Source organism: Littorina saxatilis, linkage group LG13 (genome assembly GCF_037325665.1).
Source record: "Littorina saxatilis isolate snail1 linkage group LG13, US_GU_Lsax_2.0, whole genome shotgun sequence".
NCBI classification, from domain to species: domain Eukaryota; kingdom Metazoa; phylum Mollusca; class Gastropoda; order Littorinimorpha; family Littorinidae; genus Littorina; species Littorina saxatilis.
The window spans coordinates 18254107-18281161 of record NC_090257.1 but is presented as its reverse complement, the minus strand read 5'-3'; the positions used below and the strand labels follow the sequence as shown (position 1 = coordinate 18281161).

The 27055-nt window shown below is 44.3% G+C and overlaps 1 protein-coding gene across 1 annotated transcript in view; it reads right to left on the bottom strand.

Moving 5' to 3' along the window:
* Positions 1–287: 287 nt before the first annotated feature.
* Positions 288–27055, bottom strand: part of LOC138983789 (cullin-4A-like) — a 39319-nt gene continuing 12551 nt past the window's right edge. The window contains exons 7-21 of the mRNA XM_070357116.1: positions 26937–27019; positions 26236–26303; positions 25631–25749; positions 24492–24567; positions 23898–24026; positions 21412–21449; positions 20626–20692; positions 19775–19885; positions 19056–19249; positions 18042–18161; positions 17377–17482; positions 16765–16838; positions 10078–10176; positions 9679–9831; positions 288–9467 (exon numbers count right to left, since the gene is read on the bottom strand). Of these exons, the coding sequence (XP_070213217.1) occupies positions 9372–9467; positions 9679–9831; positions 10078–10176; positions 16765–16838; positions 17377–17482; positions 18042–18161; positions 19056–19249; positions 19775–19885; positions 20626–20692; positions 21412–21449; positions 23898–24026; positions 24492–24567; positions 25631–25749; positions 26236–26303; positions 26937–27019 (1533 nt within the window). The 3' untranslated portion in view covers positions 288–9371. The remainder of the gene's footprint in view (positions 9468–9678; positions 9832–10077; positions 10177–16764; positions 16839–17376; positions 17483–18041; positions 18162–19055; positions 19250–19774; positions 19886–20625; positions 20693–21411; positions 21450–23897; positions 24027–24491; positions 24568–25630; positions 25750–26235; positions 26304–26936; positions 27020–27055) is intronic.

Below are 27055 nucleotides of genomic sequence, written 5' to 3'. Positions count from 1 at the left end.
GTATTTTCGTACACTGACATGCACAAAGCAAAATCTCAGCAGGTGCACATTAAGATGACAATTTACCTGTACACAAATATGAAAGGAGTATACTTTAGCAACTACTTGGAAGTTGACAGGACGTGTGCTGGAGGTGTGGGGAGGTGAGGGGAGGAGGCATAAATGAAAGCATGAGGATTTCTGAATGTTATTTCCAAAGAATTCTTCAAGCACACACAATTTTCGACAGTACACATGTTTGCACTCTTATCTCTCGCTCACACACACACACACACACTAACAAGAAATTCACAAAGTCAAACTTTATTTCAGTCAGGTGCATGTTCATGAACAAACTACACTTTGAAGTACATGTACGCTGTACACAAAATGATTAAATTTACATTAGCTCACTTTGCACTCAACACTGTTCCCTCAACTCAAATCAGACTGTCGACAAACATTTCTTCTGTCACCCAGTGCAAAATTTTCACCCTGCATCACAAACACTACTCTTACCTTCAAACTTCAGATCTCTGTCAAAATCCAATTCTGTTTTGAAACGTTTATCACTCATATGCAGGTCTCATTTAGAACATTGAAAAATCATCAAAACAAAGATGGGGTAGGTTACATGTTTTTTGGCGCATGCCTGAAAAACAAAGAAGAAACCACACCGTATGTTCCTATCTGTGCCTTAATATAAAAAAATCAAATGAAAACATTTCCTGTATATCGTCAACCACAAAATTCAGAAGTATTTGTTTACTGAAAATACATGGACAAATGCAACGTAAACAAAACAATTTCTTCGTCAAAATTATAAACTGGTTTCCAATGAGTCTAGTGAAAAATTGTGTTCAAATGTAACAAATCCTTTTCACAAAACATTGCATTCAGTACTGTACAATATTTTGACTACAAAAAATAGGATGAAATATCTCCAAAGTCTGTTCGTAACTAATAAAAGTACAGGGTGTACCCTCTGCAATGTCATCTCATTTTGTCGTTGAAAGGAGACACTTTGCTGTTCTGTTCTATGAGATTAATTTTCATGTAAACGATTGGCGCACACCTCTAACTAGATTTGTAAAGAAGACAGTGTGTTTCAACGCAGAAGACAAGGAAATTCACTTTAAAAGACATAAGGATTTTCTTCTCTCCATCTCTCTCACACACACACACACACACACACACACACACACTCCAACACACACACAAAAGAACACACTCGCAGGTACACAGTACCCTCTTATGCCCACATGGAAGTCTGCATGCACAAATCACACACACGTGCACGCGCACACACACACCTCCTGTCACCATAGCTACCACACACTGAAGTTGACATTAGAAATTGCGACTCCCTTGAAACTCACTTAGTCACAAAAAACTTTCTGAAATGTACGTACCCAACACACACAAACACACACCAGTGCTTTCCTAACCTTGTTGTATGTACAAGCATTTGTCACCAGAAACTATATATACAGTTAAAATATACATTTATATAACACATCCCACACATGACAGTGTGTGAGCAAAAACGTCGGATCAGAAAACGAAACAAAATCAGGAAAAGGAGAGAAAGAAAACAAAAGGGGAACAGAGCGGTTCTAACCCAAAAGCAAACACATTTGAAACTAATACTTCAATGTTATTGATTAGCCAGAAAAGTAAGCCACACATTGGGTCATCTTTTCTTAATGACTGCACACGGTGTAAAGAAAGAAGACTGCTGTAATCCGTATCACGTATCGAATTGCCTCTATTCACTTTCTTCTCTGTGTTGCAACTCTCTCCCAGCAAGGCCTTGGGGCAAGTCTTAACGTTACCATCCTTTCCCGTGTGTCCAGGCTTTTCCATGGAATAGCAGCATCCTTTGACTTTCTTTCTTTCTTTATTTGGTGTTTAACGTCGTTTTCAACCATTCAAGGTTATATCGCGACGGAGGGAAGGGGGGAGAGGGGAATCCTTTGACTTGGACACATACCAACAATCAATAAAGTCATGTAACTGCATTTTGTGCAGAGTGGGATTTTGTTGCTGAATTAATTTAGCACACCGACACAGAATTCAGCTACAAAATGGTATTTTCTCCAAAATTCTCACTCTGTACATAAAGCAAACATGCCCTTCTTCTTCTTCTTCTTGTCGGTCACACTCGTTATATTGTCAGCCCGGACAGCGAGACGAATGATGCCGTCTTCAAACATGTCGTTGATTTTTGGCATGTTTGAGTTGAAGGATGATCTTATCCCGTTTAGAAGCCTTGACAGATCTGTAGTGGTAAACACCATCGCTTACACAAGGAACAATTACACATTAACATGCTTCCATTTGAAACTTCGAGGTCTTCATCGGGGATTGACGCCCGACAAAAGCTAATTGAAGCCCGACGGAACGAAGCGACGGAGGGCTTCAATTAGACTTTGGGAGGGCGTCAATCCACGATGAAGACCGAGAAGTTTCAAATGGAAGCATGTTAATGTTATTGTAATTCAATCTGACGACGATCTCTTTCCTGCTTTCATGCGGTTGTAAACAGACAGAATTGGTTCTGTTCTGTTCACACACTACTTTCAGTCCACCTACTTGCAAGGGTCAAGTCCCAAGAAATATGTCTCTGTATTCAACTCTGCTCCTGTTTTGCTTTCTTTCACACACATTTCCCCTTCTTTTTTGACGGGTTTCTGGACAGCAAACTCTAAAACAAATTCTTTCATCACAAAAGCGATCTTTGGAATTGACTGACGTAGTCCGGAAGAATTCATGCATCAACTTACGTCACGTATTCGACGTCATCACTTCGCATACCTTATGGTCTTGGTATTTCGTTGGCCTTCATATTTCCTACTTGTAAAATGACCCTCAAAGCTAACCGAGACTAGTTGAAGCAGTATCAATGCGCCTCGCCAGCAGGTTGTTAATGGATTTTTTAGCGAGTGGTTATCGACAATTAATGACCGGTAATTTTTAATGAGTTGGGGCATTCTGACCAATCACAGGATCTGTTTCATTAAAACGCAAACTTGATTGAATTACAATATACCTTTCTTTCTTTTCTTTCTTTATTTGGTGTTTAACGTCGTTTTGAACCACGAAGGTTTTATCGCGACGGGGGAAGGGGGGAGATGGGATAGAGCCACTTGTCAATTGTTTCTTGTTCACAAAAGCACTAATCAAAAATTTGCTCCAGGGACTTGCAACGTAGTACAATATATTACCTTACTGGGAGAATGCAAGTTTCCAGTACAAAGGACTTAACATTTCTTACATATTGCTTGACTAAAATCTTTGCAAAAAATGACTATATTCTACACAAGAAACACTTAACAAGAGTAAAAGGAGAAACAGAATCCGTTAGTCGCCTCTTACGACATGCTGGGGAACATCGGGTAAATTCTTCCCCCTAACCCGCGGGGGGTACAATATACCTTTAAAGGCTGTCCTTAATAGACAAATTCCGAAAATAACTCAAGTTTTTATGGGGTGTGGAAGAGAGGCTTTCCCTTGTTTTTATAGAAACACTGAGGCAATCCTGCTATGTCTAGTGTAGCTCACCTCAGTGTCTATGTGGAAATGTAAGGGAAAACAACTATTCCACGCCCCAAAAAATCCCGACAAGAGTTATTTCTGGAATTCTTCTCTTGAGCCAAAAGTTGACTCCGTGAAGTCTTTTGACCAAAAATGTATTGCCAAAGCTTTGTGCAGCAAGCTTTGTGAAGTAGACTTCGTTAATTAACATCAGGCTTTAAGAATAAAGCGGAGGGAGAATAAAAAAAGAACCAAATATACAAAAACAATCTCACCAACAGCTACTCTGTTTTCAAACGTAATGCAAGCATTTCTTACATGCGCATTGGCCATAATCATTTGCAAGTCGCACATAAATAAATCTTAAAATATCTTATCTGAATGAATATATTTTGCACTTAATGGAGGCTCATAACCAACACAGCTCTCTGAATATGCCGACCTCCAACCGGGCAATGAATTGTTCCAGCATCTTGCATAAAACTGGAACACTATTCTACTCATTTAAATGATGACAAAGCAACATGATGCCGATTGAAAATACACGTGTGGAAAAAACAAACAAGTAACCTGGAAAATGAACAAAGAACATTGATGAAAGACGCACTCAAACCATTCTGAGTGGATCGCGATGCTATTCTATACAAAACACACACAAAATCATTATCCGACATACTCAGCTACAACTGAAAACTTGAAACAGCCATATATTTTCACCGCAGTCAGTGCCTCAAAACCCAACTGCTGCTTGCTCACTATGAGGTCATCAGATGATTTGAAAATTAAAATTGGACAGTGCTTGCGGGCGTGAACACTTTATATCTAACTTCAGAATCTAAGTAACCTTATGTTGTTATTTATGTGTGGTTTGTTAGACTGTGTGAGTGAGCGTCTTGTGTAGTCGAGCAAATGGCGGACAGAATGAGAGCGATTCATATTCTTTGTAATGTATACGTAAATGTATTCAATTCGTTGAATAAAGTTTTAGCCATGTTCTTCTGTGTTGCGTATGGTTTAAATTGGAGCTTCGTAGTTGTGTTGCCAGGGCACAAAAATTGACCTTACACAGAACCTTCAGTACAAACCACTGACACTTTTGATAACAAGTCCTGACCTTACAGGGGTCAGAACAACGCCTGTTCCTTATGTAGTAGTAAATCCATCAGCAAGAAAAGCAAATGCTTATATGACTCACCATTCGTAATGTATTACGGTGGACCCTACCCCCCTCCCCTCCCACCCCCCTCCTTTTTCAGGACCCCTGAGTGAAGACACTCTCCCCTTTAAGACCTTGTTTTCTCAGGTTTCTGTTCATAACCTGTGTCAATTTACCACAGCCCATTTAAGACTCCCTCCTTTTTCTTTCTTTCTTTATTTGGTGTTTAACGTCATTTTCAACCACGAAGGTTATATCGCGACGGGGAAAGGGGGAAGATGGGATAGAGCCACTTGTCAATTGTTTCTTGTTCACAAAAGCACTAATCAAAAATTTGCTCCAGGGGTTTGCAACGTAGTACAATATATGACCTTACTGGGAGAATGCAAGTTTCCAGTACAAAGGACTTAACATTTCTTACATACTGCTTGACTAAAAATCTTTACAAACATTGACTATATTCTATACAAGAAACACTTAACAAGGGTAAAAGGAGAAACAGAATCCGTTAGTCGCCTCTTACGACATGCTGGGGAGCATCGGGTAAATTCTTCCCCCTAACCCGCAGGGGGTGCTAGACATCATTTTGAGGTCTTAAAAGGGGGGTTCTCCACTGTATTCCAACAAATAAATAAAATATTTGCTTGTTCAAGAAATTGTTTGTTTCCTGAAGAGGTATCGCAGAATATAATACGCATGCCTCTTTTTGTAAATTCAAACTTCAATGCTCCTGACATGTTCATGTTCAGTCATACACACCCTGTCAAGGTTTTTATCACAGAGTGTTTGCACAATTCTACTTCACCACGACTGTGTTTTTGGGGATGACCACATAAAAATTTTACACAAAAAACAAAAACAAAAAGACACCACTCACAATATTTTAAATTTGTGTTGTTTGCCGCTCTCTCAATGCTATCAGCCTTGCTACACAGCTGTGTCAGTTTGTCTTATTTTATTTTTTTATTTTAACTCAACATAAATAACGAAACAGCAAAGTCTTATTATGTCAGCCATGATGTTAAACATCTTTGCAACAAAAGCAGTGGAATTTCACAAGCAACAATAAAATCATGTCCAGAAAATACAGCTGTCAACATTCAGTTCACTGACAAAAACTGGCAATTGTCAGTTTTTTCGCCATTATACAAACAACTTGCATCATCTCAGGGGAAACAATCTCTCCCCAGTAACAGCAAACACAAAAACGCATATTTCCTGAATTTTGCACGCTCATTTATTTGTGTCGAGAAACGTGACTGTACTTTTCATCCACACAAACGATCCCTTCTAGCAACTCTGCAAGAAGTCAAGTGGACATTAAGGATGCAAAAGTCTTCATCAAAGCCAGGAAAATGAACTGAGTCTGATATGGCGCATTTCCAAAAAGTGCATATTGTTCCTTGGGCATTTGTCTCAAAACTATTAACTTTTGTTTACATTTATCTTTGTGTAGCAAATTTTATTTTTTAAATAAAATAAAAAGAGATGCAGTAAGATTTTGACAAAGCAGGGAAAGTGTTTTTGACTGAGCACAGTAGTTCTCTGTTCAGTTTTCTACTGGGTGTTCTTCTGGCCCTGGGTGTTCTACTGGATGTTCTACTGCGTGTTCTACTGGGTGTTCTACTGCGTGTTCCTTGCAACCCACATTTAGTGTGCTGCACAATCGGTGTATGCTTCTTGCATGCATTTAAGGCTTTGTGTCTGCTTGAAGAGATGTCAAACATTACACTTGCATGTGCAACTTCAATTTTCAGAGACAGAATTTGGCTTGCAAATCAACAACAAACTTCTGCTTCCGAGACAATTTTGTCTTTGACACGTAGCAGCTTTCACAGGAGCTCAGGAGAGTTGATACACTTTATTTCCCCGTGCAAATTTTACTCTTGTTTTACTGCAAAACAAAAACAGGGTGTCCTGCAGCTTTAGAAATGCACTATACCAAGCAGCAGCATCCCTTTTTCATTGATATGAGATACAGCTTTGTGGCAACAACAAAAAATAAAAAATAAATACAAATATTGACAAGCAAGCCCATGGTGAAAGAGAAAGTGCACTCCACCTGACAGACAGTTGCACCACCTCTCTCGGTTCCCAGCTGAGATGCAGCTTTCTTGCAGACACAAAAATGTCTGGGTCTGCGCCGATTAAAGGCATAAAAGCAAAGTGATTGTTTTTAATGTTTTGCACTGACATCACAAGGCCGTAAACAGATTAAGAAACATAAGCATGAATGGACCGTTGCTGCTGTAGACACGTGGTGTCTCGCTTGAGATAACTCTCCGTACAGACTTCTAGTGTCCATTTCAAGAACAAGTCCCATGCAGCACCGGTCGAAAAGAGAGCAGCCATCCGCGTAGGTCTCTTCTGCCGGTTAGCCTCTCACCAACAAGTCCTATGCATTGCCTCCACGTGGCGTTGGGTGGAAACTGGGAGCCCTATGCTCCCAGGCTAAAATGCAAGGGCGCGGAGGAGATTTTCTCCGTACGTGCGGTACGCAGGCCCACCCGTGTGTGGATACGCCCTGGTGCCCATGAAACAAATCCCCAGGTATGGGTGAAATACCAAGACTAGACATCCCAACGGCGGAACTGGCGGAAGAGGAGAGTGAACTCCCAACGGCAGCGAAGGCGGAAGAGGACGTCTAGTCACCCATCCCAACGGTCAGACAGGCGGACGAGGAGCTTGCTCCCAACGGCTGGCTGGGCGGACGAGGATACCCCATGTTACTGCTGCTTCCACAAGCGCTGGGTAGGAACGACTCGTTAGCCAAGGTAGGCAGCATTCCTAGGAGAAGGAAAACTCTGAAGACAAACCTGGGGGGTTGGACCCATTAGCTGAAACCCCCATGTCACCCCCATGTCACATCCAACTTGCTAGGGGAACACATCCGGCAGAGGTGGCAACAGGACAGATATGCCCACAACCTGGCACCGAAGGCGAATACAACAGCAGACTGGACAGCTCAGGGCGTCAGCATGGATGCGGAAGATGCGACGGCCATCCAGAAAACGGGTAGATTGAACTCGGCAGCCCGGTAAAGCAATCAATCTAGGAGAGCGAACACTCTGATATAAAAACAAGCTGAAGTCGGATGTGCTGGGCCTGACTTGTCAGGCGCGTAACGGCAGCACAACGCATCTACGCTCACATGACAGACAACTGTCTGAGCGAACGACGAAGAAGAAGAAAGAAGAAGAACAAGTCCTGGCATGCTGGGATATGTAACAGACATCATGACTGCGTTTATTGTACCGAACGGTGAGTGTGCTATTCAAATGACTGAGGATTTCCTTCTGAGAAACATTGCCGTTTTTCAACTGTCTTGAAAACAATTCTTGCTAAATCCACGTCATATGCAGACCTGCCTACCCCCAAAATTACAAGGAGTAATGAGCCCAGCCAAAAAGAGTAATCTGGTGGTAGAAAGAGTAGTTTTTCGTTGTCAAAAGTAACGGCCATCGGTGGGTGTGACTAAACAATGAAAGGAGAACCCAAATAAAGAATATGACACTACCTTGCCTGTAGACATCCTCATTTTTCTCCCAACGGAGAAATAGTTGTTCATAAAGTCTTGCAGGACACAAACATTCTTCTGCACACTTTCTGTTCATATTCAGTTGCTTCGCAAAAATAAAATGTCATTGATTTTCTCAAATTGTGAAGTCAATCAAAACGACAGAACACAGCAACGGGAAACTACACTGATTGAAAAGATCTAGGATGACGAAAGCAAAATATGTCATGTGGTCACACGAAGATGACCAACAGTGGTTCCTGCAACGTAAAAGATCCAGATCCAGATCTCAAGAAATCAGCCTCGCACATAACCAGTTCTCCACCATTAGTCTAATCAAGAGTTTGCTGAATGAGCATAGAGTTTATTTGGAGGTAGAGGGCTTTTTCAAAGACTTGTAATAGCATGACTTAAATCTGCCAAGTTCTGCTTGGCTGTACTGCCTGGTGCCGAAGGTTCCTGATCTTGATTTCAGGAGGAGCAGACTCTCCAATGTCTCATCCGACAAAGCTCGGCGAGAGCAAAAATACGGATCGGATTTATATCGGGACGAAATGCGAAAAATTGTACTTTCGTTTTTAAAAAAAATCGTATTTCCATCGCGGAAAGCGTAGTGGCGTAGTTTGGAATAAAAATCGTAGTAAATTACGCCCAAATCGTAAAGGTAGGCAGGTCTGCATATGGGCTGTTCAACCTGCAAAGGGCCACAACTTTCTGACAATACGCGTCAACAGGAAGAATAGAGGAGCTCCCTTGCTTGTGTCCCTTTACATGCTTGTGAAAACACATCATAAGGCGGTGATATTCAATGCCAGAAAGATGTGTCATCCACTCTAGCCCAGCCGGATATCAGATGAAAACAAAATGAATCATGTGTGACAGCGCTTGGCAAAGAACAGCAGCATCTCAAGTCTTAACACAGTGTGTTTCAATGGTGTAGGTAAGGTGGTAGACAAAAGACAGGCTAAATAATTTTAAAAAAAAGAAAAGAAAAAGAAGAAGAAAAAGAGAGATTAGAGGATAATGAAGCGTCTGCAAAACAAGCAGCATGTTCCTCTTCATCCAAGCAGAAGATAAGGCTTTTCTTCTGCACTGGCAACCTTTGAATTCCGGTGGAGTTGAAGACGGGTGAAACAGGGGGAGTAACGGGAGCGGGGAGGTGGGGGTGGGGGAGGAGTGTGTTCAAGCGACGTAGTGATAGGTGTTGGGGTTGTCCTTGTCGCGTTCCATGTATTCACGGTCGATGAGGGACTCTATCCTTTTCTTCAGGTCAGCCGGCTGCAACACACAAACATAGAATTGTGAGGAATGGTGCCAGGAACACAATGACAATGACATTCACATGTTTTGCCATAAATGTAGATCTTGGAGAAGAGTAGGTTTTGTGTGAGGGTATTTCTCATCATTGAAATCTGCCCTCTCCACTCATCATACTCTCTAATCACCCCCCCCCCCCCCACCCCCACACACACACACACATAGCCCTTACCTTGACAGGGAACTTCAGCTGGTTGTAGAGCTCGGAGATGAGGAGGTTGTGTGTGAGTGTTTTCCTCATCTTCATGATGCGCACGATGGCAGCGTCCACCTGGTACTGACGGTCGTGGAACACTCGCTCCGTCGTTGACGTGTTCTCCTCTTGCTGTGAACACCAAACCACACATTGCTTTACAATCACATTTACTACATAAACAAGCGAAAGGTACTGCTTCCTAGGTAATTGCCATTTACAATATAGAAAGACAGAGCAGAATATTGTTTACATAAAACTGAAAGGTGTACTTGCTAAGGAGCTATATTTTGGAAAGTTTTCTGGAACAGATTCTGATGGTTAATTAGCCCAATTCCAAATACACTTGGCAAATTTGACAAAGTAAAGTAAACACACCGTTTCTTTCATCTGGATCTGATTGATCTTGATTCTGTAGAGTTTGTGTTTGAATTCGTCATTGAACTGGAACTTGTCTCCATCCTCCACGTCTTTACCCTGCAAACAGCAAATACAAGTAATATTTTACACCGTAATCTGTCTGAAACTTACAACTCTTGCAATCTCTCTGGTCCGACTAGGACAGAAATACGCACTAGAAACATGAAAGAATGATACATAACCACTAGGCTACAGGCTCCTTTTCATCCAAGGCCTCCCAGAAAGGCCAATATCGCCCACTAGATAATCCATATGCAGATCCAGACCTGGGAACCCCTGTTTTGCACTTAGAGTATTCTCAAACAAACTTGGTGTATTTTCAGAAAAATGAGCGTACTCCACACAGCATATGAACATCCATGATTAAAGCATGCTTCACACGCGTCCGTCACACCATTAATTAAAAATTTTAATAATAAATTTTCATTTGATTAATATACTTACCCAACTCACATATAGCAATTAACCCATAGTTCAGTGCTGATATCGCTGTACGCGTCCCCTTAGCAACAAGGAAGACGCCTCTAAAAAAGAGTGACCGAGACCCGTAAGGGTATCCAAGTCAGCCCGTAAGGGAGGCTGCCTTCCATATGCGCGCGCATATGCCGCCATCTTGTCATTCTACACGAAGCCCAACTCACTACTTTTTTAGACCCCCATACCCCCCACAGCGGGGAGGCGGGAGGGAATAAACGATGTGAGTTGGGTAAGTATATTAATCAAATGAAAATTTATTATTAAAATTTTTAATTAAATTACATATCTTACCCAACTCACATATAGCAGATTGCTACTATAGGAGGAGGGTACTTACCAACTTAAGACCGCAGGACCTGCCCTGCAGCCACGAGAGCCGGCAAAGCCGCACTGCCATCTTGCCGCCTTGCAGCAATGTCTCTCAAATAAAAATTGATGAACACGTCCTCAGATTTCCAATAAGCCGCCGCCAGGACCTCTGATAGGCGCCCTGAGCGAAGCACGGCCACAGAAGACGCCCAAGCCCTCGCTTCGTGCGTCCTGGCTGACGTAAGAGGAAGCACCGCCCTGACCTCGCCAGACTGGCGTTGCCACCATCCATACGCTTGCTTAATGGTCAGTGAAACCCATTTAGTCAAGGTGACCTTCGAGATATCCTTCGCTCGCACAGTGTTGAGGGATATAAACAATAATTTCTGAGTTTCCGAGCGAATCGGCGAAGACCTAGACAGGTAGCTGCTTAACGCCCTGACAGGACAATTTGACAGATCGGGGTCTCCAGGAGCGAGTATATCGCTCAAGGGTGGAATACGAATGCAAGGCGAAGCCTGACCGGGCTTTTGATTTTTAGCGAGAAAATTAGACGTAAATCTCAAAGAGTAGGAGCCATCCCTCTCCAGGGAAATATCTTTAGCGAGACCAGAAAGTGCGTGCACCTCGCTACCCCTCCTAGCCGTGGCCAGCAAGACCAAAAACAGAGTTTTTCTCGTCAAATTAGGTAAACTAGCCAACCGGAGAGGCTCAAAGTCCTCCGATGCAAGGAAACGGAGAACCACAAACAGATCCCAGGCAGGGAGCTGTGATCTTGAGAGAGCTGCGTCAAGGGCAGCTCCCTTAAGCACGCTTGAAATGACACCGTCAAGATTGATCTTGCGACCGAGCTGTCTAAGAGTGGAAGAAATCGCAGACCTTCTAACTCGCAGTGAAGAAGGAGAGACCCCCCTACTAGCCAACCAAGAGAGGTGGTTGGCTACCTCCATGGACCTTGGGGAAAGATGTTGAACCTTATTCTCAGAGCACCACTTGGCCCATGCAGCCCAATGAGAAGAGTAAACGGAGCTAGTTGAGTCTCTGTGTGCTTTCTGTACCAGTTTCAAAGTTGTGGCCGAGGCCCCGGCACGACGCAGAGCGATTCTGACAGAATCCAGCCGTGAAGCTGCAACGCTTGCGGATTCTCGTGCGGGACCCCTGACCTGGGCTGTAACAGGTCGCCCCTTCGAACGCCTAGAGGAATGGGTGGGCGCACTGCCAGCCGCAGAAGGTCCGGATACCAGTGCTGGCTGGGCCAAAGAGGAGCAACCAGCACCAGCGCTGGCTTTTCCAGATCCACTTTTCTTACTACCTTCCCTAGCAGGCAAAACGGAGGAAAAGCATACGCCTGCAGATTTGACCAATCCAGATCCAACGCGTTCACCGCCCACGCCAGAGGGTCCGGGAACGGTGAGACGAAAAGGGGAAGCCTGGTGGAGAATCTCGTTGCAAACAGATCTATGCAAGGCTTGTCTACTTGAACCCAAAGGCGGTCCAACGCCTGGTGGGAGAGGGTCCATTCTGAGTGCAGAACCTTGTCCCCCCGACTGAGGGCATCCGCCAAAACATTGAGCGTGCCCTTCAGGTACTTGGCTGAGAGAAGTATGTTGTGCGAGCTGCACCAAACCAACAGACGGCAAGCGCTCTCCGACAGCTTCTGCGAGCGTGTGCCCCCCTGCCGATTTATGTAAGCGGCCACAGTCGTATTGTCCGTGTGGACTTGAACATGACTGCCCCCCAGAAGCGGCAGGAAAGCCTGTAAACCCAGAGACACAGCCTCCAGCTCCAGCACGTTTATGTGCTGTGGAGCTAGGGAGAGATCCCACAGACCTGAGGCTGTCTGATCGGCCAGATGAGCACCCCAGCCTGTCATGGATGCATCTGTAACAAGAATGTTCTCCGGCGCCGGAGGAACGATCGGAACACCCTGAGAGACCCAGGGGAGCAGCCAAACACTTGTAGTGTTGTTGAACCAACTCCCCAGTCCTATGCGAACATTCCAGCCCTGAGAGGCTTGGTCCCACTGCCTCCTCAAAGCCGCCTGAAACGGCCTCTTGTGGACCCTGCCTAGAGGCACAAGGGGAGCCATCGATTCCATCTGCCCCAGTAGGGAGGACAACTCCCGGGCCGTGGACACACTCTTTCCTTTCAACGAGCGAACCAAGTTCTGAAGCTTGTCCACCCTCTTTTGAGAGGGACGGACTAACCACTCCACCGTATCGAAATCCATGCCCAGGTAAGTGAAGCGTTGGGATGGTTCTAACTCTGACTTCCCTAGATTGACTGTAAAGCCCAGCTGAGCCGCCAGGTCGAGAACCCTCGCAGTCTGAGTTCTGCACATGTACTGGTCCTGATGCAGATTCAACCAATCGTCTAAATACGCCCGTAGGCGTACCCCCTCTTGTCTGACAAGGGAGCAAAGCTGGCGAACGACCAGCGTGAAGATCCAGGGGGCCAGGGAAAGCCCGAAGGGGAGTGCCCGAAATTGAAACACTTTCTCGCCCCACAGAAAGCGCAGCCATTTCCTGTCTTGAACATGCATGAGCACATGGAAATATGCGTCGGTGAGATCCACCGACGTGGCCCAATCTCCCGGACGCAGAGCTTCCCTTACAGAGAGAGGAGTCTCCATGACAAACTTGACTACCCGTAGGTATTTGTTCAGGGTGGACAGGTCCAAAACAGGCCTCCATGCCCCTGAGGCTTTGGGCACCACAAACAGCCTGCCGTAAAAGCCGAGGGACTCTCGATCTCGAACTTCCTCTATCGCACCCTTCAGGAGTAGGGAAGCCACCTCCGCATGAACGGCTGACTTGGCTTCCGGGTCCACGGGATATCTGAAAGGCGGAGGTATCCTGGACAGAGGTGCCTTCCCCTCTGCCCAGAGGAGACGGAATCCCGAACGCACTATTCCCAAAATCCACCGGCTGGACACCAGGCGTGTCCAGGCGGCCAAGGCCCTGGAGGGGCCACCCGCCGCCACCACGGCGGGGGTTACTGGGAATAGTGGCTCGGGAGACCCTCATTGGGGGTGAGGCTTGTGCCCCGACCCCCGAGAACCCCCAAAGGAGCCTCTCTTCGGGTAAGGCGCGCCTCGCCCCCTACCCCGAAAAGAGGTGGACTGATTTTGCATCTTGCCCCCCCCAGACGAAGAAGGCTGAGCCTTACTCTGGGAGGTAGGCTTGCTCTGAACCTTCTGAAAGCCGTGGTGAGCAATCCTTGCAATAGCCAGATCCCTAGCGTCCTGGGTTTCCTTCTGCAAAGCGTCCAAAGAGGAAGTACCCAGCAGCGACCCTTCCGTAAACGGGGATACCTTAAGTCTGTCAATGGTACCCCTGTCTCGGATCTTTGAACCCGCCAAAAAGGCAGTTCTGCGGGAATGTACAGCATGCCCGTAAAGCCTGGCTGCCAAGCTCAATTGTTCCTGAGAGACCTTGGCAAGCGTCGCCAACAGAGTTGTCACATCCTCCTGGGAGGCGTCGTAACGGAACTCAAACGGGTCTAACGAAGAAGCGATAGACCTAGACAAAGAGCGTTGGAGAGAACTAGAGACGGAACCCAACTCGAGCAGAGATCTACCCGTCTCCTCCAAAGCCTGAAGAGCAGACTCCGTGTAAGGGACTACCCTATCCCTGGCATACCCGTCCTCCCGCAGAGAAAGCAGTTCCGGAGTCACCGGTAGAACTGATCTCGGCAAAGCGAAAGAGTCAAGTAGAGCGACGGGACGAACCGACAGTTTAGAGCTCTTTGAGAGCGCAGAACAAGGAACGTGTTGACCCGCTTTAGCCAACCAGGGGCCCACCACCTCCGGCGCCTCCCCATGCTGTGACAACAGCGGAAAGGCATCGGACATAGCTCGACCTTTCGCAAAAACCTTCGACATCTCGACCGCCACAGAGGGGGACTCCCGGAATCGGAACGAACTTTTCGGTTCCTTAGCACTCCTGAAATCCCCTAAGGCAGAAGGAGGATGGACAAACTGAGATTTGTTCACCGCCACCTCCTCCTCGAGATATTTCGAAGCCACTCCAGCCGCCAGAGCCACCGCATCTGGCAGCTGCCGTGGCAAAAAGAATCCAGCACCTTCAGCCTGAGAGGCGGCACCGTCATCCAGGTAGCCGTCGTGCCCTTCCGTGCACTCCGGAGACTGGTCCCCGTACTGACTAACAGAGTCAAGTCCAGAGCCAGCCATACTACCACCAACTTCCTGCCCCCTGGGCGGAAGCAGATGCCCTTCAACCTGACTACGGCCAGGAAGAATAGGAACATCTGTTCGCTTGTCAGGGCTCTTCGCACCCACTGACACCCCGACTAAGCGGTGGATATCAGCCAGTGTTTCAGAACTTTCACCTGGGATGAGACCCGAGGCTACTCCCTCAAGACAACGCTCACGTGGAGTGCACATACCTTGTGAAGAAGAACGGACACCGGCCGGAGACCCCACGGGAGCCTGAGAGATCCCATCCTGAGACGCATGCACGTCCGCCCTCGTAACAGTAGCAGAGGGAGGCAAACGCACACTGGTCAGCGACGACGTACCACCGACCCCTGCCGGCAGCGCACGTATCTCCGCCTTAGTTGACGAAACTTCAGCCGCTAAGGCCGAAACCTGAGAGCTTAATGTCAAAAGCAAAGAAGCAAAATCCGCAGATGCAAGCCCAGAACCTACAGGCGAGACATCCCCTACAACATGCTTAACCCCGAGCAAGGGCTTCTCCGTAGGTTTAGCAGACGAACCGGAAACTCCGGGCACGCCAACAACAACATCACTACATTTTTTGGATTCTGAACCCGAAAGAGACACGGGCGTATCGCCGTGCGTTTTAGAACTTCTAGAACTTTTCTTAACAGGAGAGGGCGAAGCAGCTACATGTTTAGATGCTGACCTCTTCCCGTCCGCATTGTCGGCCATGATGAAAAAGACTCACAAACAAATTTGGAAAAAAAATTTCGTAAGTCCGAAAACAAGCCAACAATGCCGCCAAAATTCAGGTAAAAAAAATGGAAAGATCTCACCTCAACAGCAAATGCGAAGTCCGGTGACAAGAAGACACCAAGGGGAACACAAACCAGGTCTGGAAGACCAAGCAAGTAGGCTGAAAACACAGCCGGAGCGTACCAAACACGACCAGCTCCACTGATCGCTGAGAGTAGAATGACAAGATGGCGGCATATGCGCGCGCATATGGAAGGCAGCCTCCCTTACGGGCTGACTTGGATACCCTTACGGGTCTCGGTCACTCTTTTTTAGAGGCGTCTTCCTTGTTGCTAAGGGGACGCGTACAGCGATATCAGCACTGAACTATGGGTTAATTGCTATATGTGAGTTGGGTAAGATATGTAATTTAATTAAGTTTACCTATACATTTAAAACAAATGCTTTTTTTCAATGTTTAACTGACAAAAACTGTAATCATGTGTCAAAATACTGGATCGGCTTCGAGATGGGCTTGTGAAGAAAAGTAGTCTAGGAATGTTTCTGGTCGTATTTTTTTTCCACTGACCGTACTGATCGTATTCTCGACAATCATGCGTACAAAATACGGCGAAATCGTATGGGTTCCCAGGTCTGCAGATCCCATAACGGCCGCATCAAGAAACTGCAAAATCGCTTTCCCCCCATTAGTACCAAGAGAGACATTTTCTGCTCTCCCTTTCTGACAACGTAACCATGATAACTAGAGGCCCACAACTGGTTTGGGCCTAGAAAATGGTTTTGCCCTAGAAAATGTTGCCCAAGAAGCTTGAGCAGATGAGAGTGAGCCTTGCTTCATTAGATCATTAAAATAAATCTCTACGCAGCTGCATCAGGGCCAGCATGATTCTGTTTGGGTGGCAAATGGTTGAGTGATGTCATACCTTTGGTGTTTTGTGCAAGACTCTGGCCTTGCCGCAGGCGAGTGACTGCAGCGTCCTCCTCAACTCACTGTCCTCTGTCGACACAACACACAATCACATTGCAATCATAACTAGGAGAGAACAAGAAATTCAACTACACTCACATATTTGCTGAAAATACACAGTCAGGCATGGGAATTGGGATGCTTGAAAAAGTCTGAAAGTGACCCTGATCCAAGATAATATAGAAATTCTAGGCATAAATCATAAAACTACTCTGAATATGTACCTCTACTGCTAACAGACAAAGGCCTGATTGAAGTCGGAAGATTCTTGTATGTGACTGGCAAGAGTGGGTGCAGGTGGATAAAACGCAAACACATAATGCTGCAATCAAATACCGACACCTGTTACAGTAAAATGTACAGGGGCTGGCCAGGTAGGAGGTCAGGGGATCAAGGTCCCCAAGATGCTGTAGAAATCCAGCATTTGAAAGGGGTATTTTGCGTCTCTCCTTGAGAAAAAAAAAAGGGGGTCTTCCAAAACCCTGGACCCCCTCTTCCCCAATATGGCTCAGATTCAGCCCTGCACACACACACGCATACAAATGAAGAAAGAAACAAAGATACTGACCAATGCCGGTGGCTGTCTTGATCTCCTGATAGGTGTACTCGTTGTTCTCGTTGAACAGCAGGAGGCACAGCGTTTGGAACAGAGACACCTGCAGCTCCTTCCGAACCTATACACAACACACACATTACTTCATTGCAGTGTAGAAACTATTAAAAACAAATTAATTTCAGAGAAAACACACAGAGAACCCAAGAAAAGCATACCAAAACCAAACCCTGAATTGAACATTCTGATTATGGATAAAAAAAAAAAAGAGGTAGATATGCCCAACGCAAACAACAGAAACCTTTGGTTACATCCACCTACTATTATTGTATTAACTTCTGGGAGAATGAGTTGAAAGCGAACAGTAGGTTGACTATGACGAGCTGGGAACGACAATTTTTGAATGTCTTAGAAATATGAATTTGTTCACAACTGCCCAAACGCTGCTAAAATCGAGTTCACAATGAAAAGATTTCACTAAAATCGCAGCTTGCAATTTGCAACTCAGACAAAAAACAAGAGCAAAGAACAGGAACTGGTTTTTGAGAGTTTGAAAAGTCAAATTCACTGGACACTCGCCAGATTCAAGACATCATAATAATTATGCAAATATACAATACTATGCAAATTGTCAGGAAACACATAGAAGCAGGATACACAATAAACAGTTCTTTTCTCACTCCAAAACTGTTGAACTCGGCCTTGAGGACACAGTGACCCAGCGTTGGCTGCCACTGCAGTTTGCGACCGCTGTGTTTGCCCAGGTAGAACTTCTTGAACACTTCTTGTAGGTAAACCATCTGCAAAGACACCAATCAATATTTCACTGAACTATACCTTTTCATCACAGCCTAACACAGCAAAAGAAAATTCTCTTCCAAAAACTGCGCACAGATTGACAAGGAAGCCAAAGAAAAGCTGCATGGTAAATCTCATACCAAAACGTTGCTTAAAGTCGAAACCCGTTTTCGACTCCAAGTTACTCAAGTCACCTTTGTTAACCCTAACCCTAACTGTAAGAGTGTTCAAAGTTTTCAGAGCCTCAATGACACAACATTCCGAAAGTGATGACATTGGGTCACGCTTGAAATGTGCGCCAATCTCCTGGTGGGATGTATGACAGCTGAGTTGTAAAGATATCCAGTATCTTACAAGACGCTGAAAAAAGGACCCCTCCAATCCAGTTATGATGATCAGTCAAAAGATCCTCGATATCTTACTCAAGTCATACACTCACACAATATTACTAATATTGAAAGTGTTCTCACACAACATCCTCATGCAGCTAACTCAGTCTGTGCGGCACATGCATATTTCCACTGTTTCACACTTTCTTGACAAAGAGAGTGAGAGAGAGCGACAGATTTACCAAAGTCAAATGGAGAGGCATTCAAAATAATAGCACATCTGGCCCAAAATGAGCTACGGGAAATGTATTTGATTACTCTTCCTAAGACAATCTCATTTTCAAGCACACTGCTCAGGGCAGACGCACAAGAAAGCTACCAACCGGGTGGGAGTCAGCCGCGGTTTGGGACTGGTTGAAATTGAGATTTGTTATGATTTCAACGAATCAGAACCCGCGGTTTTTTCTCACCCGTTTAGGTTTCACCCACTTTTGCTTCATGCACCTCAGCTCAACTTGCTATGCTAATAGGGAGGATGGTACGTGATGGGCGGAATGCATGACTGACCTCGCTGGGCAGCAGGACCTCACAGGGCGGGTAGGTGGGCCAGTAGCCCATGGTGAGGATGTTGACGGTCAGGTCGATGGCCTGGGAGGCGTCCAGGTACTGCTGGTGCTGCTTGAAGGCCAGCACAATGTCCTTGGACAGCTCCATGTCCTTGAACATCCCCTCCAGCTTGCTGGTGAACCCCCCGCCACACTCTGGGGACCACACACATTGTCACTGACTACTCAGCATCGCGTGTCATGTTATGCATACCAGCTAATTTTGAGGGTGAAACTTTGATCAATGCAATCAGGTGTAATGGTAAAAGAAAGCTCTGCTGTGCCAAACCTCATTCATCGAGAAGAGTAGCATGATAGCAAAGCAGTACTCTTTTTCTCAGTCTTGACCAGTGAGTCATACAGTCAGTTGCCTCAAATTCAACCATCTGTTAACCCTTCAGTTTTTCTTGTTTTGTTGATCGTTAATACCCCCCCCCCCCCCCCTTTCCCCACCACAATGTCTGTGTCAAAAGTTAGTCAGGGCCAATTGGCTTTTGCCCCAGTGACAGTGCAGGTGATGAGACTGACACCCGCTCTGTTTGTAAAGTGATAACAAAAGTCACACACACACACACACACACACACACACACACACACACACACACACACACACACACACACACACACACACAAACCATAAGAGTTCATAACAAATCACATTTTCCCTTCTCTTTTACCTACCTTGTTTGAGTTTGGACAGCATGGATTTCTCTGCATCGACTGACGCACTCTTCCCCACCAGCAGTCGCTTGGCAAGGTCCTTCTTGTAGAATGCTTCAAACACATCCTTCCCTGAAAGACAGGGCAAATCAACATTGCACCTCATGTGTTTGCAATTACAAATTCAGGTTTTTTGTCAGCGATCAAAAATCTTGTATTGACAAGTATTCAATTGCTGTGTTAACAGTAACAAACACTTTATTGTCAATAAGGTCAGCAATCATTTAATCTTTAAGTGTTATCCACAATAAACGATTTTTTTTAAATCGTCAGGATTATCAGCAGTCTAGAGGGTAGGAGCCCCTGTTCCGCAGACAGGTTTTTCACAATATCCGGAAGACGCTCCACGCCTCCGACATGCTGTATTCCGCAATCGGGACGAACAACCAACTCCGATGTGTATGCCGAGTATGCCATGCAGCGCACACACAATGTGATACACTTTTCTTTCGAAAATCAGCGTTCACGAGTTCAACGAAGTTCAGATTTTGTTGTGGAAAGGATCGCTGGCACGTAGCACGTGTTTTGATCGAGGTAACGAAGAATTGGCTTGAGGTCATTTGAGTTTACGAAAACATACGTGCTTAGTGAACACTTCCAGTGATCAGCAAGCCATCCGTGGTGATTCCTGGCTCCGATGACTATTGCAACTTGAATTCAAAAGGAATGGTAAATGCCATAACTGTCAACCAGATCTTGATCATATTATGAACAATTAAGATTATGCTTTGATCATTCAGCGATCAGTCATTCTTTGATCCCTCCCAACCACCTATCTCTGACAGGAGTATTCCTGTGTACAGCTGTCTCACCGTGTATAAACCTGAAGAGCACCATGATTTTGTCCAGCAGTTTTTCCAGCTCTTCTTCTGTGGCCTCCTGCAACATGACCAAGCAAGCACACAATGTATTTACGACCAATCAAGCACACACTGTATTTGTCTAAACCACTTTCACTGCACTAATCTCTCTAACTCCTTTTAATCTATTTGCTGCCACAAAATATGTACATACAAAGCAATACCTGTATTAATTTTACTTCAGTTGACAACTTACAGTGTGCCCTTGGTGTATAAATGAATACACCCACACCCACACACGATTGTTTTTTTTGTTTTTTTTTTCTTCTTTTGTTGTTGTTTGTTTATTGAACGGTTTGTTGCCTGTTAAGGCAAGTTACACAGGACGTCAGCTTATGTTATACAGGTAGTGCAAGGGTTTATCTCACTTTGTTTTCTGATACATTGTACATTGTGAGTATAGAGAAAATTGCTTTCAGTTGTCTTTGGGAATGCGATTGTGAACAGAGAAAACCTGTAGTACAGTAGAGTGTAGCAGCCTGAAAGCTTGTGGTGGGTGCACTGGTCAGATGTTTTGGTCAGTTTCGTGAATGAAAGTATTCATTGTTTAAAACTCTCCAAACAGCCTTGTCCTTTTTCCCACTCCTGTGCTAAAAGCAGTGTGGCTATTTACTCCTTAGAATACAGAGCATTCCTCACTTTGTATAAAGCATTACATTTTTAAAGAAAATGCATAATCCTGTCCGAAGACAGAGAGAAAGTCTGAACAAACTGAATGTCTGTTGCATTGAAACTCACCTTATTTCCAGCCCTGAGTTTGGAGTCCACATACTTGGCTGAAAAACAGAAAAGTTCCCGTTAGCTTGGTGGAAAACCCATGAGAAGTTGAGAACTGGGTATGTATTTCAGAAGCAAGCACAGGACCTGCACTGTAAGGTCTGGGTCGAGCAATAGTCTGCTTTTCTACACAGCACTATTCATCTTGTGAACTTAGCTATACAGACACCAGAAACAAAGCACACACACAAAACAAAAACAAAAAAAACTGTCCATAGAACAAGGTGAGATCTTTTTTGTATAACCACCTACATCCATAGAATAAGGAGAGATATTATGTACATATCAAGGGGGCTGGGTAGCTCAGTTGGTAGAGCACTGGACTCGTGATCCTGGGCTGATGGGTGTGAATCCAGGCTGGGACGGACACAGACCAACTTTAAGTGCAGCCTTAGAGGCAGTATCCACGTCCCTAACACCATGCAACCACGGTGGCACATACAAGACCTCGGTCATTTTGCCATAAGTGCAGGTGGCTGATTACACCCAAACATCTGGGTAGCGCGACTCTTGTTGGTGCTAGCTTTCCGCTGGGAGGAAGCGACCTGAATTTCCAGCAAATGGGATAATAAAGTAGACAAGAGGCGAAGCCTTCAAGGCTCCCGTAAGAAATCGACAAACGGTAACACAAACTCATTCACTCCGTCACACATACACACACACAGTAAGCATAGGTGACACGGTGCAAGAGTGGGAGACGCTAGATCTAGATCTGTCTGTCTGTAGCCTACTTACGGGGACACGACTGCCAGATCGACACTGCGCTTTCGACAGCGCTTCCTCGCACACACACTGGAAACACGCTGTGCAGATCAACCTGCAGGAAATCTCCTTTGGTATCTTCTTTATCTATTTTTCTGGGGCTACGAAACCGAACAATGTGAAATCGTCTTCCCCGAATCGGCAAACTGCAGCTGGGTGAGAACTGTATCTATACCACAATCCTTCACGCGATCTGACTTAACCTTGACCCCTGACCTGGTCTACATACCACACACGACACAAACCAGTCACCTGTTTTCACCCCCCCAAAACCCCCCACCACCCGTTTTCTTTGGATACACACTTTAACTACATACGTGCCAACGAAATGTTGAACATTGCTTCAATACTTTTAAGCTGTTGCTTGGATAATAACCAGGTAAAATTAATATTTCGGTGTTCAGTCAAATGTTAAAGTTTCTATCACATACGTGCCAACGAAATGTTGATCATTGCTTCAATACTTTTAACACTTTCGCGACGGGACACTGATAAATCAGTGACAGCGCTGACACGCCCATGGACGGGACGCGCATTTTTCAGTAAGAGCCATACAGGGTACACGACTCGTGATTGCTTCCCGGTTTTTGAAGCTTGCAGTAAATTGAGTTGTTTCCCTTGACACACTTTGCGTGCCCTTCCGCCATATGCAAAATTAGCCTGATTTGTGTGGTTTTTTCGAGAGAAAAAAATGAATCGAAGGCGAGCCTTGTCACGGGAGGAGATTCTCCGGATGTTGGATCTTGAGGACCCTGTAAATCATGATTCCGACGTGTTGTTTTCGCCTCAAGAAAGCGATAATAGCAGTGATATTGAGGAAGAAACAGTCCTGTTGTTGCTAGTATGAGTCGGCAAACTACACGTGTTAGGGTGGTACTGCATGAATCTTCGAATGTGTAGTTGCAAGGGGGGCGTGGCAGCACTGATAACAATGGATGGCTGGAGCCTCATAATCCTTTTGGAAATGTTCATAGGTGTACAGTTGGGACTTTGTTGTGAAAATGTGACATATTCAATATGGATTACCTAGACATCATTTGGTGAGTGTCACAGTTTTGTTTCATTTGAGTCAGGATGCTGTGAGTGAATGCGGGATTTGCTTGTTTTTTTCTTTGTACTGTCTCCTTATTTCTGTGTAGAATTTTAACAATATTTCAGCTAATTCATAGGTTTTACACCTTGTTTGGTTATAAAATTATTTATAATACTTTCTGTTAAAAAATAACTTTTAAAAAAGCAGTGGAAAAGAAAACACACACAAAAAAACATTAAAAAACACATATTATCCCCCTTTCACCCCCCCCTTTGCTAAAACAAATCGCGTGACAAACTTATAAATAGCACGACTGAACTGGGCATCCATTTTTTAATTAGTACACAAAATTTGGTGGTGATTGGACTTAATTCAAGCTTGCTAGACAGATTTCTTTACAGTTACTGTTTTTTGGGAAGTTTCTTGGTGGCAAGCTTGGGCAGGCAGGACGTTAACGCCGTGGCAATGCTAGTCACAATAGTGTTAAGCTGTTGCTTGGATAATAACCAGGTAAAATTAATATTTCGGTGTTCAGTCAAATGTTAAAGTTTCTATCACACACATACACACATACACACGCACAGACAGACAAAAGTTAGCATCGCATAGGCTACACTTACGTGAGCCAAAAATGAAATGAAAATGTGTGTACCTATCAACTCTGCTGGTTTGTTCTGTCGCTGGTTGATGAAGTTCTCGAAGGCTTCCTTCATGGCGTTGACAAACTTGGGATTCTGCGCGAAGCACACTTCAATGATGTTGTCCAGCTTGTCCTTGAAATCTGTCACAGACACACCCACACAGATGAGTCATATTTGGACAGGTCATGTACAGTCCAACCTGTCTGCAAAGACAACCCAAGGGACCGACCAAAAGTGGTCGTTAGACCAAAAGTGGTCGTTACATACAAGGTGGTCGCTATTGAAAAGTGAATTTCATAGAATAAAACCATGTCTTGGATCCTTGGGATGGTGGTTGTGGACAGGTGTCACTTTCGACAGATGGTCACAAGGGCAGGTTTGACTGCAGTATTCTTCTCCACAAGAAATGAGGGACAACCACCCAAGAGGCCGACTGAAAGGGGCTGACCAAAAGTGATTATTATAAACTGGTGGTCGGTGTGAAAAGGTCAATTAGAGAGAAAACAAATCAAAGTTTGTTTGTGTGCGTGTGTGTGTGCGTGTGCGTGCTTATGTGTGCACATATCTGTGTGTGATGCACGCACTTCAAAGTGTCTGAGACTCACCAAGAAGGTTCTGCACCATGTCTTTGTCTTTCTCTGCATCGTTGGACGGATTGACAACAATCAGACGCCCAGTATTCTGCAATCATTCACGTTATTCATGAATATTCATAGTACTGATAAGTATACTCTTTCCCTTTCATGGGTAAGCCCAGAAAATGCACTAATTTGCACACACTTTGGAATAACTCAATTAAGTGCAGGCGCGCGCACACATACATCCCTGTCACACAGCACTGTACAAAGAGAGTCGCTCGCGCACACACACACACACACACACACACACTAACACTCACACACACTAACAGTAACACTCACATAAACACACACACACACAGCCTCTAGCAATCTATTAGCCTTCCCCTTCAAATCATTAAATTAGGCCCGTTTTCCTTAGAAAACGATCCCCAAAGAAGTAACCAGTTTCAGAGAATCTACAACAAAAATAATGACCCCCGATCTTACTAAAGCTACTCAAAGCAATTTAACACAATAATCAACAAGTTCATTCAAATCTAAGCAGTTTTACACCTATTTTCAATAATCAAGAAGTTCATTCAAATCTAAGCAATTTTACACCTATTTTCAATAATCAAGAAGTTCATTCAAATCTAAGCAATTTTACACCTATTTTCAATAATCAAGAAGTTCATTCAAATCTAAGCAATTTTACACCTATTTTCAATAATCAAGAAGTTCATTCAAATCTAAGCAATTTTACACCTATTTTCAATAATCAAGAAGTTCATTCAAATCTAAGCAATTTTACACCTATTTTCAATAATCAAGAAGTTCATTCAAATCTAAGCAATTTTACACCTATTTTCAATTATCAAGAAGTTCATTCAAATCTAAGCAATTTTACACCTATTTTCAATAATCAAGAAGTTCATTCAAATCTAAGCAATTTTACACCTATTTTCAATAATCAAGAAGTTCATTCAAATCTAAGCAATTTTACACCTATTTTCAATAATCAAGAAGTTCATTCAAATCTAAGCAATTTTACACCTATTTTCAATAATCAAGAAGTTCATTCAAATCTAAGCAATTTTACACCTATTTTCAATAATCAAGAAGTTCATTCAAATCTAAGCAATTGTACACCTATTTTCAATATTAATCAAGAAGTTCATTCCTACCTTGATGTAGCTGCTGAAAGCAGTACACAACTCCTTGAGGCCATCTTTGACTCTGGAGAAGAGCTGATTCATCAGTGTGAGGTCCGCTATCCGATTCTCATCCAGCAACTGGGTCAAGCCTGAAACCAACATTGAAACCATTAACATATTTAAAATTAATAAAATGCCTGAATCTTCAAAAATGCATATTTTTAAGTCTACTTGTGAGTCTATCAACCAATGCTATTTCTTCTGCATTCATGGGCTAGCTACTTTTACATGCATGGCCGTTTTCTGTGTGTGCTTGCGTTTACACACAAGGTGGATAAACCAGGTCTGCATAGAAGTTGACCTGGGAGATGGGGAAAAATCCACCTGTATTTCACCAGGCACAGCTAGGTTTCAAATCCCAAACATCCTCGGGCCCACTTGGCTATTGCGCCAATCAGCCAAAGCCCTCACTTGAAAACACAATTCTGCTGTGACTCTTATCATCCAGCTCTGCAGTTGCAATACACCTTGCCAGGAGTATTGACATACTAATTGACATACTGGTCAACTTACTGAAGGAATCCAATAAAACACACAAAATGAACATACTGACAGACAGACACAGAGCAACCTACCCTTTTGCAAAATCTGCGCTAGGTGTTGCTCCAGTAACTGTTTCTCCACACAGCTGATCAGCGGCTTCCTGTTCAAAGAAAAACACATAACATGCTTAACTCATTGTCTCCCAGGCACGGATATATCCGTACCCACTCATATGGCTCTGTCTGACTTGGTACGGATATATCCGTACACACAGTCACTTCAGTCGCTTCCTGTAACGTCAATCTAACGCCTGCATGTTCCAGCATGTTGATACAGTTTTCAACACAGTTACTACAATTCTGAGTGACCTGCTGCAGCACAGCTGGTCTCGGCTAAAAAAAACTTGGTCAACATAGGTGGGGTAGAAAGTGTTAAGATTTTGTTTCCAAAATGTAACACGTACAACTGTACAAAAGCAAAAACACAAGGTACACTAATAGAAATATCAGCAGTGAGCAGCTGACAAAACAGTACCAGGCAGTTAACACTTATCAATTTCTTCTTAAAAAGTAAGTACAATGTTTTTACACTGTCCAAACCAGAACTTGGAAGCTCCTGGTGATCTCTAAATGTAATCTCTCTTTCTTTTGCTCATTTGTCTGTAGTTAAAATACAGCTGTACCGCTCCGAGGGAACAATACGCTCATTCATTTTCACATCAGTATGGAAAGATCTGTTTTCTTACACCTCTCTTTACCTTCCAATCTGCCCCTACATGCAAACATCAACTCACTTGGTAGAACTGTCGAGATAATGGAGAAGTCGTTCGTTTTCCTCGTTGAGTCGCTTATCCACGTGTGCAAGGTACTCTGGAACCTGTGTCACACACAATGAATATATACATGTAACAAC